Source organism: Myotis daubentonii, chromosome Y (assembly GCF_963259705.1).
Source record: "Myotis daubentonii chromosome Y, mMyoDau2.1, whole genome shotgun sequence".
Lineage (NCBI taxonomy): Eukaryota > Metazoa > Chordata > Mammalia > Chiroptera > Vespertilionidae > Myotis > Myotis daubentonii.
In genome coordinates, this window is record NC_081862.1 from 7,725,133 (window position 1) to 7,741,285 (window position 16,153).

General features: G+C 47.5%; 1 protein-coding gene across 1 annotated transcript; it reads right to left on the reverse strand.

Annotated features, from left to right (window-relative positions):
• Window positions 1-14,217: 14,217 nt before the first annotated feature.
• LOC132225589 (testis-specific Y-encoded protein 3-like) lies at window positions 14,218-14,916 on the reverse strand (the record flags this gene model as incomplete). Its single annotated transcript, XM_059680691.1, has 4 exons — window positions 14,842-14,916; window positions 14,607-14,718; window positions 14,372-14,517; window positions 14,218-14,262 (listed from the first exon to the last, which is right to left on the reverse strand). Coding segments are annotated over exons 1-4 (378 nt in total), but the record flags the coding sequence as incomplete, so codon positions are not given.
• Window positions 14,917-16,153: the final 1,237 nt, after the last annotated feature.

Genomic DNA, 16,153 nt, shown 5'->3' on the forward strand with positions numbered 1-16,153 from the left:
GATAATAAACGTCTGAACAGAAATAAGTGACGTAGGGACGAAAAAAAATAATACAAAAGATCAATGAAACCAAAGGCTGGTTCTTTGAAAGAATAAACAACATTGATGAACCTCTAGTCAGGCTCAGCAAGAAACTTAGAGAGAGGACCCAAATAAACAAAAACAAATGAAAGAGGTGAAGTAACAAACGACCCCACAGATATACAAAGGATTGTAAAAAATCACAATGAACAACTCTACTACAACAAACTGGACAAGCTCAACAAAATGGACACATTGCTACAAAAAGACAAGCTTTCAAAACTCAATCAGGAAGAAGCAAAAATCCTGAACAGACCGATAAATACTGTTAAATTGAAACAGTAATCAAAAAGCTTCCAAAAAAACAAAAGCTCTGGACCAGATGGCTTCACAGGGGAGTTTGACCAAACATTCAAAGAAGAAGTAAAACCAACCTTTCTCACACTATTTCAAATAATTCAAGAGGACGGCATACTTCCAAGCTCTTTTTATGAAGTCAGTATTACCATATTCCCCAAACCAGAAAAAGACACCACAAAGAAAGTGACTAACAGGCCAATTTTCCAGGTGAACATTAATGCTGCAATCCTCAACTAAATTCTAGCAAACAGGATTCAGCATTGCATTAGAAAGATCATACACCATGGCCAAGTGGGATTTATTTCAGGGATGCAAGGATGGTACACTATCTGCAAATCAGTGAACGTGAAACATCACATAAACTATTTGAGAGAGAAAAACCACACAATCATATCAATTGGTGCAGAAAAGGCATTTGAACAAGTGCAACAGCCTTTTCTGATAAAAACACTCAGCAAAGTAGGAATAGAAGAATCATCCTTCCACATAATAAAAGCCTTATATGACAAACCTACTGCCAACAACATACTCAAAGTGCAGAAAAAAAAACCAAAAGAAAAACATTTCCCTCTAGAACAGGAATAAGACAGGGACGCCCACTTTTATCACTCCTGTTCAACACAGTACTGGAAGTCCTAGTCAGAGTGATTACACAAGAAAATAAATAAATTGTTCCCAAATTGGGAAAGAAGAAGTAAATTCTCATTATTTGCAGATGACATGATACTATACATAGAAAACCACAAACACTCCTTCAAACATTTAGTTATCTTAGTAAATGAATTTGGCAATGTAGCAGACTACAAAATTAACGCCAAGAAATATATGGCATTTTTATACACCAATAGTGAACTTACAGAAAAGGAGATTGAAAAAAGAATCCCATGTATCATCCCACCAAAAAAATTCAGAAACCTAGGAATAAATTTAGCTAAGGAGGTAAAAGACCTCCACTCAGAAAACTAGAAGATGTTGAAAAAAGAGAAAGAGGAAGACATAAACAGATGGAAGAACGTACCTTGTTCATGGATTGGTAGAAACAACATCATTAAAATGGCTATACTACCCAAAGCAATCTATACATTCAATGCACTCCACATTAAAATACCAACAGCATATTTCACAGACCTAGAATGAACTCTCCAAAAATCCATCTGTAATAATAATAAAAAAAAAAGACCCTGAGCCCAAACAGGTTTGGCTCAGTGGATAGAGCGTCGGCCTCCGGACTGAAAGGTGCCTGGTTCGATTCCGATCAAGGCATGTACCTTGGTTGGGGGCACATATCAAGTAGGGGGTGTGCAGGAGGAGGCTGATCTATGTTTCTCTCTCATCGATGTTTCTAACTCTTTATCCCTCTCCTTTACTCTCTGTAAAAAATCAATAAAATATATTTAAAAAACAAACCCCAAAAGGCTGCAGCGATCCTGAGGAAGAAGAACAAAGTAGGAGGTATCTCAGTACCAGATTTCAAGCTGCTTTACAAAGCCACTGTTCTCAGAACTGCCTGACACTGGCACAAGAATAGACATATAGGCCAAGGGAATAGAATAGAGAACCCAGAAACCAATCCAAACCAATAAGCTCAATGAATATTTGACAAAGGAGGCCAAAACATACCATGGAGTTAAGAAAGTCCCTTCAATAAATGGTATGGGAAATTTGATCAGACACATGCAGAAAATGAAACTAGGCCACCAACTTACACCATGCACAAAAATAAGCTCAAAATGGATAATGACTTAAACAGAAAGCTGGAAACCAGAAAAATATATAGAGGAATCCATAGGCAGCAGAGTCTGAGATATATGCTGAAGCAATCTCTTCACCAACACAGCTCCTGGGGCAATGCAAAATAAAGTTAAAATAAACAAATGGGACGACAGCAAAATTCAAAGCTACTTCATAGCAAAATAAACCGTCAACAAGACAACTACAAAGCCCACTGCATGGGAGAACATATTTGCCAATGTTCTCTCTGATAAGGATTTCATCTCCAACATTTACAGAGAACTCATACAACTTAACAAAAGGAAGATAAAAAACCCAATCACAAAAATGGGCAGAGGACCGCAATAGATACTTTTCCAGAGAGGACAAAAGGAAGGCCAAGAGACACATTAAAACATGCTCAGAGCCACTAATCATCCAAGAGATGCAAATCAAAAGGACAAGGAGGTACTACCTCACAGCTGTCAGAATGGCTATCCCCAACAAATCAACAAAGGGCGAGTGCTGGTGAGGATGCGGAGAAAAAGGAACTCTCCTTCACTGCTGCTGGGAATGCAGACTGGTGCAGCCACTATGGAGAACAGTATGGAGTTTCCTCAAAAAACTAAAAACGGAACTCCCATTTGACCCAGTGATCCCACTTCTAGGAATATATCCCAGGAACCTAGAATTACCACTCAGAAAGGATACATGCACCTCTATGTTCACTGCAGCACAATTTACAATAGCTAAGATTTGGAAACAGCCTAAGTGCTGTTCAGCAGATGAGTGGGTTAAAAAGACGTGGTACATCGACACATCGGCATAGTATGCTGTCACAAAACAGGAAGGGGCACTGACCATTTGCAACAGCATGGATGGAGCTGGAGAGCATTATGCTAAGCAAAGCCAGTCAGTCAGTCCGAGAAAGATAAATATCACATGACCTCACTCATCTGTGGATTATAATGAACAACATAAACCAAAGAACAAACACAGATCCAGAGACAGAGAAGCATGGATCAGACCATCACCCTCAGAGACAAGGTAGGGGAGGGTGGGGCTAAGGGGGAGAGATCAACCAAAGGACTTGTATGCATGCCTATAAGCCTAGCCAATGGACGCAGACACCAGGGGGTGAGCATGAGGGCAAACTTGCCGGGTGAGGGTGGGGGTGTGGGGGCAGTGAGGGATTAGAACACGTATGTAATACCTTAATCAGGAATAGGAATGAAAAGGAACCCAGGAACATATCATCAGGTGAGAATTCACACACTCACACTCACGCACACTCAGGCACACGCACACTCACACTCACACCAGGAGAGGGCTCTGCTGCTCTCAGTGGGAATCACCTCTTATCTCCCAGCCTGACCACCGCTTTCTCACCAGCTGAACCAGAGGACAATGATGAGTGACGGGCCTGGTGCTCTGCGGAAAGCGACCTCTCCCTCCTGGGCACTGCCCACCGTCCAGCAGCCACTTTTCTGCCCCTTCCCTGTCCCCCTCGCCCTGAGCAGGGCTGGGCTGGCCTGAGAGCCCACAGACTTCAGGAGCCAGATCCCAGGGGAGTTGGTGCCTGGGGCTGTGGGGGCGCCCTTGGTCAAGTGCAAACGCGGCCAGCTGAGGTCACACAATAAGGGCCGACGCCGGAGTTCCATGAATTGTTGCGTGTAAGTCCCCTCAGCGAGCTCCCACTCTGGCGCAGCAAGCGGAAGGCCTCACGCCTGCGAGCCAGGTTTGGAACTCAGGCCTTCACTCCAACCAGGTGGAAACTCCTTTCCAGATGGAAACAGCCGGCGGGGGAGGGGCTGCGGGTTACCAGTGACTAGAGAAGTTCACTCCTGGAGACAGCAAGTTCACCCCCGGAGACAGCAAGAACCCAGAGTGTGTGCTTACCTTTCCACAGGCTGTGCTCCTCACCACTGGGACTCCTGCACAGCAGGGGGGCTGGCTGGCGGGAAGGAAGAGGTAGGGGGCGGCGCCTCACAAGCTTCCTGGGACTGTGCACTGGTTCCTTTGGGGGTGAAATCTCGCGAGATCATGAGATCAGGAACAAACCAAGATAAGGGGGCGGGGGGGGGGGGTTTAACAGGCCCAGAGAAGGTGGGGACAGGGGCGCCTGTGGCACACCCACCAGGCTGCAAGGGGTGGCAGAGGGTGGGTGGCTGTTAGGAGGACCCTCTGCTTCCAGGCATGAGGGTGGGGGCGGTCGCGGATGTGGAGGGAGAAACAGGAGGCCGTGACCCCCAGCTAACCTCCCACTCGCCACCCCTGGTCTGTGTTTCTGGGGACCCCTTTCCCTCTGTGGTTGTGGCTGCCACTTACCTACCTGGTTCCCTGGGCCAGGCTTGGCGCTCCACTCCCACTCCACCGCAGCCCTCTGTCTGGAAAAGAGCTCCCTGCCCTGGGCTGGTCCACTGTCCCTGCTGTCTGGATGGGGGCATGTTAGTAACCCCCGGGGCAGAGGAGAGCTGGCCAGATGCAATTACATTGTCTCTCTCCACAGGGGCTCGCTCTCCTCAGTCTTCCCCTGGGGTTTGGGCCACCAGAGCTCTGTGACAAGCCCTGAATCCAGCCTTTGCTCTGCTCACCTCCCCTAAGCCTTCAGGTGATGGCAGCCTCCCTGCCTTCCTCCCCCCTCATGAAGGGGTTCTCCTCTTACCAACAAATCCCTTTGGCACAGTCACCCCTGGGCCTGGAAGCAGAACAGAGTGGGCAGGAGGCTCCTGAGGAGGAGCAGGCCAACAAAGCTGAGGAGAGGTGGGGAGGCACCAGCCACAGCCTGGTGCTCAGGCACAGGCACAGCTGCCCTATGCTGAACCTTAACCCAGGGCTCTCCTCACAGGTGGTGCCTCCAGGGGGCACAGGGGGCCTGGCATGCTCAGTCTGACAGGTTTTGCTGCCTGCTTTTCCATAGTCTCTTTAGGAGACAAAAGTAAGGCTTGTGAGGAGAGAGGCAGAAGGGAAGAGCAAAGCTGAGGCCCAGCCCTGTCATCCAGGCTGGCCTGAGGCATCTCCTGGGGGTCTTTGGAAATCAGCTTCTCATAGTGCAGAAGGGCTTGTAATAAGAATAGAGCTGCAGTTGTTTATTCATCACTTGCACACTATAAATACGAGGCCCTGGGACACTGGAGGATGACACAGGCTGTACGGAAAACAGGCTGCCTCCATGGCCCATTACTCAGAAAAGATTGCATTTTGCGAAGAGAGACCAAGCACAGGACAAGCTTTGCTTTGGCAGCTGTGCCCGCACCCTGACCCCCTCCTGGGGTCTTTCTCAGGAAGGCTGACCATTCCAATCTCATCCCAGGAAGGGGCTGAGCTGTTCCTAAAGTCTTGGAAGATTAGCCACCTTGTGGTCAGCCTTTGAGCTCCTGAAGGGCAGACAGCAGGCCCTCCCCTCCCCTTTCCATGTGACACTTGCAGCTGGCAGCTACAGGTAACTATCTTCTCCCCAAGAGGCTGAGAGCCGAATTTCCAGGGTGAGCGACTGCTCTCCCCATACTGACCGCATCCTTGGATAAACACTCATTGTGTGGCTCAACCCTGTCTCTGCTTAACTTGGCTCAAGTAGTGACAGGCAGCCTCAGACACATTGTGCTGCCTTGCCCTTCCTCACTCAGACTTGGGGAATATTCAGACTCCAGAAACTGTGAGACCTTGTCTGAGAGGGGGAGTGGGCAGAGGACACTGTGTCCCTGTCATGCAGGTGACCCTGCATCTCTTCACCTTAGGCTATGGGGCGGTCGTGGGGGTGGAGCGTAACAGCAGGGTGGTGAGGCTGGCTTCTTGTGGGTCCCTACCCTGCCATTCCTCCAGATGAACCCCATGCCTATGAACTAGCAGAGTTTAAAGTTTCCAGCTGCATAGATGGAGGAATGAGGACAAAAGAGGCGACTGCTCTCAGCCCCAGTGGATCTGGGATTGTCACCTAGAGCAGAGCAGATAAAAAACAGAAACAAACAAACAAACAAACAAGAACCAACTCTATTATTTTATATTGGAACTAGAGACTCAGCCTAGCTCTCCCACCTCTCTCCTAGATGCATTTGGCAATTATTTGTCCTGGCGGGGTCTCCCCCATGGCCTGGGCTCTACTCCGCTCTCTCCCCTCAGGACACACGTGACCTTTCCCAAGGACAGTTCATGTGGGTACCTGCACTGATGCCTCTCCCTCCCCTCCAGGTTACCCTGAGTCATCCCTCGCTGCATTTCCCCCTCTTCTCCAGGCCCTGGGCCCAGCCAGCCTGGACCCAGCCTCTGCCCTGTCCAGCTGTGGGCTCAGGAGGTGTTCTGGGTGAGCTGAACTGCCACCAATTCCAGCACTGGACGCAGCAGCCACTGGAATTTATAACCCTGCCTCCTGGGACCAACAATGTCTGGGAACCGCTCCCACACTCCTGATTGATGGTGTCACAGGGGAGGAGGGGTATCTAGCTAATAGACATCTGCTGAAGCCCTCTTGTTTAACATGTTTCACTCCAATCAGGCAAAGGCAACAACCTTCTGAAGAAGGTCTCTCCCTCTCTCTCTTTTGGCCAGGAGGGTGCTGGGGTGCCCAAAGGTGCTCTCTGACACTTTGGCTACTTAATAAACAGCTGAAAATCAATATCCCCAAAAGCAGCTTCAGGGTGGCAGAATCTTGGTTTCCTTTATTTCTTCACCGTTGGCTAAGAGGGTTCAGACTGGTGTCAGTCGGCTAGATAACCCGTGCCTCGTGGTTTCTTAACTTTCCTGACACGAGCGTTCTGTTCTTCCTCATCTACCTGCAAATTGCCTATTCTCACTTCTGAAAAATAATCTCCCCCCCTTTATCCTTTGTTCAAAATATATAGGACATAGTCCAATCAGCCTGGCTCAGTGGTTGAGCGTGGACCTATGAGCCAGGCGTCAGGATACATTTTCCTGTCAGGGCACATGACAGGTTTCAGGCTGGATCCCCAGGGTGGTGCCCATGGAGGGCTGAGGATCAATGATTCTCCCTCATCGTTAATGTTCCTACCTCTTTTTCCCACTCCTTCCTCTCTGAAATCAATAAAAAACTTGCTTTAAAAAAACTTTAAGAATGTCGTATACCCAATGTTGCTTCAGTGTGTTTGTAATTTCATGGCTACATAGATTCTATGTGAAACCTTCTTGCACATGTACTTACCCCTGATGTTCTGTTAATCTCTGTCTGTTAATTTGGCTATTCGCCCGGCCTAGAGGAACCAAGCAGCCACAAAAATATTAATGAGGTATTTTACCTTCAAGTTTTGCACAAAGTCTTCTTAGTTTGATGTCTCTCACAGGCCATCTCACTAAGGATTGAGTGCTAAATTGTATCTTTTTAAATCAGGAATGCTGAGTCTGTATTTGCATTTCCTAACATTTGATAAAATAGATTCATTCACACACCCAAGGTGTTCTAAACACTAACCAAAGTATATGTTACCATGATAGATTAAAATGAAAACTCAGCTCCTCAAGTGCACTGGATATATTTCAAGGGCTTAATCATCACATGGGGTCGGTGGCTACCGTACTGGACAGGGAGGCCCTGACCATCTGCTATGTGCAGCACAGCAGGTACTACAAGGCTGGGTACCTTGTTTCCAGGGGTGGGGGGGGGGCTGCTGTTGGTGACAATGGTCCCAGGGGAGATGTTGCAAGCACTGGTTAAGGGGAGACACTGCAAGGGTAGATGCTGCAGCTCTGTTTGCCTGTGTGGCAGCTGCAGACACAATTAGGGACACAGCAGGGAACCTTTGTTTGGGCCCCAGTGTCCCCATCTCAGTCCAGGGCTCACCAAGTTTTGTGCTGAGCAGAGGTCTCTGGGATCTGCAGAACAGTATGGAGTTTCCACAAAAATTTTAAAAAATGTAGCTCCCATTTGAACAGTAGTCCCACTACTAGGAACATATCCCAAGAATTGACAAACACCAATGGGAAAGGGCATGTGCAACCACATATTTATAGCAGCACAATATACAATAGCTAAGACTTGGAAGAAGCCTAAGTGCCCATCAGAAGAAAAATGGGTTAAAATCTGTGGCACATATACACATAGGAACGATACACTGCTGTAAAAAAAAAACTTTTACCATTCTCAAAAGCATGGAAGGACATGTAGAGCATTATGCTGAGCAAAATAAGCCCGTTGGAGAAAGATAAATACCACATGACCTTACTAATTGGTGGAACAATGAACAAATAAACTATTCAACAAAATAGATCCAGAGACAGAAAAGCATGGAACTGACGGCCAAACCTCAGAGGGAAGCAGGACTAGGGGGTAAGAGAAAAACCAAAGGATTTGTATGCATGCCTATCAGCCTAACCATGGACATAGACACTAGGAGGGGAAAGGGCATGTGCTGGGGTTGCAGGTGCACAACGGGGAAAAGGAGACATATGTAATACTCTATGTAATCCTCTAAACCATAAAGAATTTTTTTTAAAAATGTGTTCCTAGATTTATACCTTTTAAATACACTAATTTGATTAACATGCATACATAAATTCCCCAGTCTCCCAATAACTTCATGATGGTTGATCTTTTAGCTAAATCAACATGGCATGTGTAAACTGAGGTCACTGTAATTGCTCCACATAAAACTCTTTGGATGTTTGGAACTATTTTTCTAAACAAATCTGAAGTGGCTGTTCACATGTTCCACCAAGATGCCTGGCACTGATGGGCAGCGACACAAACTAAACAGCCACTGGACACAGTTCCCACCTTAAGGAATCACTTAAGCTTTCTGGGTCCAAAATGTTTTCCACAGGTTTATACGCCACGGCCTCCTTCCCGACATTTGAGATTCAACAAACATCCCTTGATCCCCTGAATTTTATGAATATAAGCACTATCTCCTACCAATACAACTTGTAAAAATAATTGCCCCCTATATTTCTCCTCTTGTCTTTTTTGTGCATGATTGTACTTATTTACATTTCCTTGCATGTTTGTTATTTTTACCATAGAAAAGAAGTGCCCAATAAGTAAGGATTTTGTCTGATTCAGAATCATTGTGCAGGCTACAAAACATCACTTGAAAGAAGACACTTGGGAATAATATCTACACAAACTACATTTCTTCTGCTTAGAAACTAGGGAAACAACATCAACCATTCTTCATAAATCAAATAAATGGCCTTCTGAACTCAAGAAAAATCATGAGACAAATCCAACTCTTGGCTGTTGACAAACCCTAAAAGATAAAGGTAAAGTAAAAGGGTCAATAGGTACTGACCCCCTTCGATATATCATAAAACAGGCTCTCCAAATAAAGGCCAGGCACATAAGTGAGTTATGTACTAAAAGTCATTGAAGATCAACAACTTAATATATGGCATAACGAGTACACACACAAATTAACTCAAATATAAGATCAAAAGTCTAGCCAAAGCACAAGCGTGGTTATTGACATAGAAATCTGCATATGTTACCTTGTCCCAGGGAAGAGTGATTCTTAATAAATCCAAAAGAACGTAGCTTAAAATAATGGTATGATATGTTGGAAATATCTGAAAATGCAATAGAACCAAAGAAAATATGTACCCCAAACGATGCCCAAATGGTGTGACTTTCAGGGTAATATTAAGGAATACTTGTGCAAGGGGCACCGGCAACTTTGAAGGATATGGGACACACTTACATTGGCCAGACTTGAAGATTAAAGAGAAATAAGACTATTTCCCTCACTAGTACTTTAAAGACTCATTGAAACGAACTCTTATCCACTACTTTAAAATAAATCAGGATATATATATTTTACAAAAATCAGTCTGGTTGCCCGATTCAAAAATAATGAACCAGAGAAAAGTTAGTTAGGGGCGGGAAGGTTAATTAGTTATGGCAAACCCAATGTCCTAACTCACATCAGTTCCTGTCTTGAAAAACTAAACACCTAGCCCACCTGCTGTGACTCTGTGATGGTTGACCATCCAATTGTGAGCCTGGAGGTCACTGTCCTATTCCTGGTCAAAGAACAAGCCCAAGCCCCTTGCTCAATCCCCAGTGGGGGACAAGGAGATGGCAGCCGTTCAGGGATTCTCTCTCATCATTCACGTTTTTCTTTCTCTCTCCCTCTCCCTTGCTCTATGAAATCAATACAAATACTTTTTTCAAAAGGTATACCAACTTGAGGGTAAAGGGACTACACATACCATATTTTCAAGACCTTTTTTAATGCTATCGAAATGTTTGCATCACTTGTATTAGCTTCTTACCAACAGTGACCTGATTTCTGCTGACATTATATGTCTGGGGTGGGCAGACTAACCTAAATTACAAGGTGCTTTGAAGGCTTAAAGCCCGATTCCATTTGTATTCATATCCTAAAGTAACTAAGCTTAATGTACTATTTTGCTACACAAAACGGACATTTCAACATCCTTCCAACCCCACAGTCCAGCACTTTTGTAAAAAAAAAAAAAAAAAAAAAAAAATAGTGATGGCTAAATAATCATGGCTCATATGGCATTATCAAACTTTAAAAACAAGAAGACGGAACCCTGGAAATACTATTACTTGAACCACAGCGCTAGAATGTTATTAAAAGACTACACTTATGTCTGTGTGTATATCATCTCCTAGCACCCATCCATTCTCTGTCTGCGTGCATCATCTCTTTACCCATTATCTGTCCTGGGTGCCAACCACCAGGCATCACCCACCTGCCATCCTCTGTCATGCCTTGTCTACCTCTCCCTGGTCAGTTGTTAAGGATAGTCATCCTGAGCCACTTTGTGGGTGCTGTGAGTTTCCCTTTTCACCCAGGCATCCCAGTCCTCCATTTTATACCGTCTACTTCTCCCCTCCCAGGGGCTGTAGAAAGGGTTAAAGAGAATAAAACAGGGCAGAGAAAACCTTATTTTGCTTAGCAGATATCTTGTAGCAAGCTTGCAGCCTTGAGCACAGCATAGCCCAGATAACCAGAAGACACCTGGCATGGGAGGAACCAAGGACAGACCAGACCCTCATGTCAGCGGAGCAGCTTGCAGCCAGAAAAAATAAAGAAAAACTCTCTCTCTGCTCTCATGACTGATGACTTTCTCTGTCTCAACCCACCAGCACCCAGGTGTGGGGAATAAATTCTCTTTTGATACATCTTGTACCCCCAGATGTCCCACCTCACACAGGAACAGCACTCATGGACAAGATGAGGGTGTGCCTTTTAGCAGAGGATCCCCTACCAACCGCCATATCCTGGCAGAATCCCTGTCTGGAACAGAGGACATCCACTTCCCAATAACTTTGGAGCTTAAGCACAAGCAGAGGGCCCAAAGGAGGAATATCACATCCACCTGCATGTGGTGGTGAGAGGAGGCCACTGGGCCCAAGCCTCCAAGACATCCCAGGGCATGGTGTTTTCCCAGTCTCAGGGGGGCTGTTGCTCTGAAGCTCTTGGCAGGGTGGTGCTGCTAGATGGTCAATGTCAGTTCCTTTTGCTACATACTTTGACCCTCAGTCTGGGGCAGGGAAGGGCCTGGCATGGTGAATATGAAAGATGACCATCATGCCTGCAGGAGGGATAAGCAAGGAGCAGAGGAACAGGAGATGGGTAGGGGAAAGCTGGGGGCCTCTGTGTTATTGCAGAGGCAGTGAGTAGATCTCCCTTTATTAAATCGACACCACCACTCTGAAAACTAAAACTGGGGCTCTGTACCATAAGGACCTCCTCAGGCAGGAAGCTGGGTCGCCAGCCCCTTTCAAGCCCCTTCTCAGCTCTACACCTGTGTTGTGGCCCTGCAGCCTCTCAATCTCTTTTCCCCTTAAACATTGGTGTATTGGGATTTTCAGTCACTTTAAGGTGCCTGGAGTATTTTTTCAATATTGGTCTTATTATATTTATGTGACATGATGTATCTGTGTGTTTTGTTTTTGCTAATCCACATTAGAGGACCTTTTCCATTGTTGGCCTATTTCAACATGAGGGGGGAGGGGGAGTGGCAGGGGGAGAGGGAGGGGATGGGGAGAGGGAGAGGGGAAATGAGAGTGGGAAGGAGGAGGGGGAAAGGGAGAGGGAGAGGGGGAAGGAGAGGGAGAGGGAGAGGGAGAAGGAGAGGTAGAGGGAGAGGTAGGGGGGAGAGGGAGATGGATGGGGGAGGAAGTGAGAGGGAGAGGCAAGGAACCATCCATTGGTTAACTACAAGCCAGGCACATTCCCTTGACCTGGAATGAAATAGCAGATCCTGCAGTGCCAAGGCTGGTGCTCCACCAACTTAGGCACAGCAGCCAAGAGGTAATTTAACATTTTTAATCAGAAGGAGCACTGGACAGCGTGAACCATAGAAATAATATGAAGGTCAGAATTTCAGCCCATTTCCACAGAATGGGCCTTCATTTTCATTCATAATCAATTATTTAAGTTAAAACCTTATTCTACAGCTGTGTTTTAAATGAATGTAAGCTCCCTTGTCTACCTCAGCCTCATTGACACCTTTTTAGCTCAGGCAGATAAAAGCATAGGTTTTCAAAATAGTTAAGACTTTACTAGTGTCATGTCATACTGACATAAAATTATTCATAAAGAGGTTCAAGTATTGTTATTTGGTCACCGACTTTACAGGAGGCTCAGTTGGAACACCGCCAGCACGAAGGCCCCCTCGGATTTATGGTGGTCCAGTCCCTGTGATGATTATTACAGCCACACAGGAGATGGGTATGATGGGGGCACAGCAATTACTGCACCAGCCAATTGGACACACCGGTAAGGGGTCCTGAATGTGGTGCTGGCGGCGATCACAGGATACACCATGTACGCAAGAGAGAGTGAATCATGCACTACAGTAGCTTACCTGATTGGGCAATCGGGGAGTCAGGGGGGAAGCCCCTGTGACAGAAGAATTAGACACTGGAATTAAAAATGATAAGGTACAGACAACATTGTATTGTAAAGGATTTGGCTTCTGTTATTTAAGAATGACTAAAAGCAAATGGTAGGTTTGGGGGAAGCATCAAGAATTGTAGGTACCATTATGAAGTTTCAGGATTGGAGGGAAGGTTTGAATTATACAAGGTTGTTTCCTAAGTGCTGATTTAAATTACAATATACTCAAATGTTTAAATTTTACATATTGTTTTGTTAAAATATTCAGAATATAAGCACAACCAATAGACCAACAGAGGCAAGACACTGGGAGTGGGTGGCAAGAACAAGAGACTAGAGATAGAGGAAGCCGGGGGGAGGTCAGTAGATAAAAACAAAGAGACATAGCTATTACTTTTTGTAAAACCTTAAACACTAACATTACAAAAATTTTCAGAAGAAAGTGTTCTGCAACATGGGATTTCTTGTCTGATTTTACTGCAAACATGTAAAAACAATCTGTTTGGATGGTGAGTTATATTCATGGCCCTAAATTTCCCAGGGTGTCTATGACCATAAGTGCATAAAGTCTTTGAAGTGAACTGCATACAAAATGAAGCAGTGTGTTATTTCGTCATGGCATGCTGCCCCGTTTTCCAGTTAGGGAGGGTGGACAAATGAGTTATTCTCCTTGGAAAACCTAAATGGATACAAGGATTGAAGAACCTCTGACAAGGCTGCAAAACAAGGATTCCTCCAGCTCTGTGGCCCACACTTTGCACCCTAAGATACTGATAAGGAGCAAGCCTCTCCCACTGGCCCCAGGAGGAAGAGGAGACCTTGGGGAAATTGGAGATGGTGGTGAGGAGCCATAGAGCAATGCGGTGTGGCAGCACAGCAGCCTAGGCCTCAGCATGAGGAAGATTCGCAGACACCTGTGGAAAGGAGTATAGGAAGAACATGTCATGCCAGCCCCTGTTGAGGGGCAGGTGTCAAGGCCTCAAGGTGCTGTGAGCAGCCTAGAGGGAGAGTTCAGAGGAGTGGCTCAAGGAATCTGCTTTGACTCTGAGTGACAGTGGGCATGCACACTCCCTCCTCCTGCCTAAGCCCCCCTGCCTGAGCTGGAATTGCACTGCCCTTGTTGGACTGGTAGTTCCTGCCTCAGGCACATACCCTAGGGACCTGGTGTTACAGGCTGTTTCCCTCCCAGCATCCAGGTGTCCCCGTGAGAAAGAAGTAATGGCCCAGGAACCTGGCAGCACACCAAGGGAGAGCCCAGGCTGCCCCTCCTCACCCGTCCTGTCCGCTCACTGGGGGCCATCGTCCTCTCATAATACTTCAGAGGATTGAGCCACAGGTCCTTGCTGATGATCTGGTAGAGCCAACAGAGCTTGGTCAGGAGAGCACAGGGACCCAGATAGAAACGCAAGCAGCAGGCGGACACAGGAAGCTGTATGCTGGCATGGCCAGTGACATCCCACCTCAGCAATCCTGCCAGATGCTGCCACACTGTGGTCAGAGAACCAGTAGAAGAAGCTGGCGCTGCTGTCCTGGAGCCTGTGGCTGTACACTTCTCGTTCACAATGCTGGGACCACTGAATGGGAGTGGCACGGGACACCCTGTATCCTGCAGGAGATGGGTATGTGAAGCTGCGCACATCGCCTTCCATCCCTGCCCACCGCCAGCTGCAGCCCATGCAGGGAGCCTCCTCTTACCTGTGAGGGTGATGAGATACTCCTTCACAATCACATGGTTGTGGAAGTAGGGGTTGCTGCGGAAGTACAGGCTAATGGTGCAGCAACCCCAGGGATGCCTGACTTCCCTCACCTGCAGAAGGAAAGTGGATCCAGGGAGTGAAATCGCAGCCCAGTGCTCCTGCCTGTCGCTGTTTTCAGGGACAGGCCATTTCCCCACCTGCTCTACACCACTCCGTGGAGCAGGTGCACTTACCTTCAAATCCATCATATGGCCCAGCATATTTTCATCTTGGACGCTGATCATGGCCGACAACTCTGGGTGGTTCATAAACTGCTTTGGGTCAAGGAGCCTGCACCCTGGTAGCTGGGCATGGACCAGCTAGGAAGAGCAGCCTGGCCTGGCCTGGCCTCTCCTTCCCTTAAGGCCACTCCTTCTCCATAAATGGCAGAAAGGGGCCCAGCACCACTCTCTTTCCTGACAGACCCTGATGCCCACCAGATTGTTTTGTGCTGAGGGCTTGCCAGGCTACACATCACACATTCCTGCTTCTGAATGTGGAATTGGACATAGAGACGGTCTGTAAGTTAGTCCCAGAAGAGCCCGGGCAACACAGCCCTGTCTGTGGGCATCAGCCCCTGGTGTATGCGTGCCTCTGCCTTGGAGCTCTACCCCTGGACCCTCAGGTACCGTTTCTATGGTGCCTGTATAAGAAAGAGGGTGTCTCCAGGATGCTGGGCCAGACTGGGGCGCTCTGCCCCTAGCTTGTCCTCAATGTTCTTTTCTATGGGAACCATCCCCGCTTCCACCATTCTCCTGCACTGTCCCATGCTCCGTGTGATCCTGCTCCTCTACCCTCAAGGATACAGCTGTGAGCCAGAACCCAGGGATGCGCCGGATATTGAGGCTTCTCTGCTCGAAATAGTGCTTGAGCCTCTTCCGAGTCCTGCACCTGAGCCGAGAGAAGGCCCTGCTGGCTTGCTCGTTCACGGGCTCCATCTCCAACTGAAGGGCCTGGAGCACCTCCAGAGGGGACCAGGTTAACTTGGCCCCGGGCCCCGACTGGGCCTGCTCCTGCTGCACTGGCTCCTCTTCTTCTGGCTTTGCTTTGGCCTTGGACTGAGGCTCCACCTCTCCCACCTGTTCCACTGCCTCCATGGTGCACTTCCCCTCCCCCTCCAGGACAAACTGCTCCCCTGCAATTAATGGCTCCTCCATCCACCCCTCCTCCTGCTGGTCACTCCTTTGTGGGTCACCTGGAGCCTGTGCCTCCAGCCTCTGCTCTTCACTCACCACCTCCTCCTCCCTCCCCACCTGCAGATCTGGGAAAACCTCCTCCCCTGCCCACGTGCCCTGCCATGGCACCACCTGCAGAAGGCCCTCTGTCCACAGGACAAACTGAGCCTGTGCCTGCAACTCCTCCCCCAGGCCCTCCTTGTCTTCCCCTTGCTCCTCACTCTGGGTTCCCTGCTGCACCTCACTCTCGTCACCCTGCACACACTGCTCTGTAGCCACCCGGTCCTCCCCTCTCCCGCACTCGAGATCAAGCCAAACCTCCTGGCCTGTG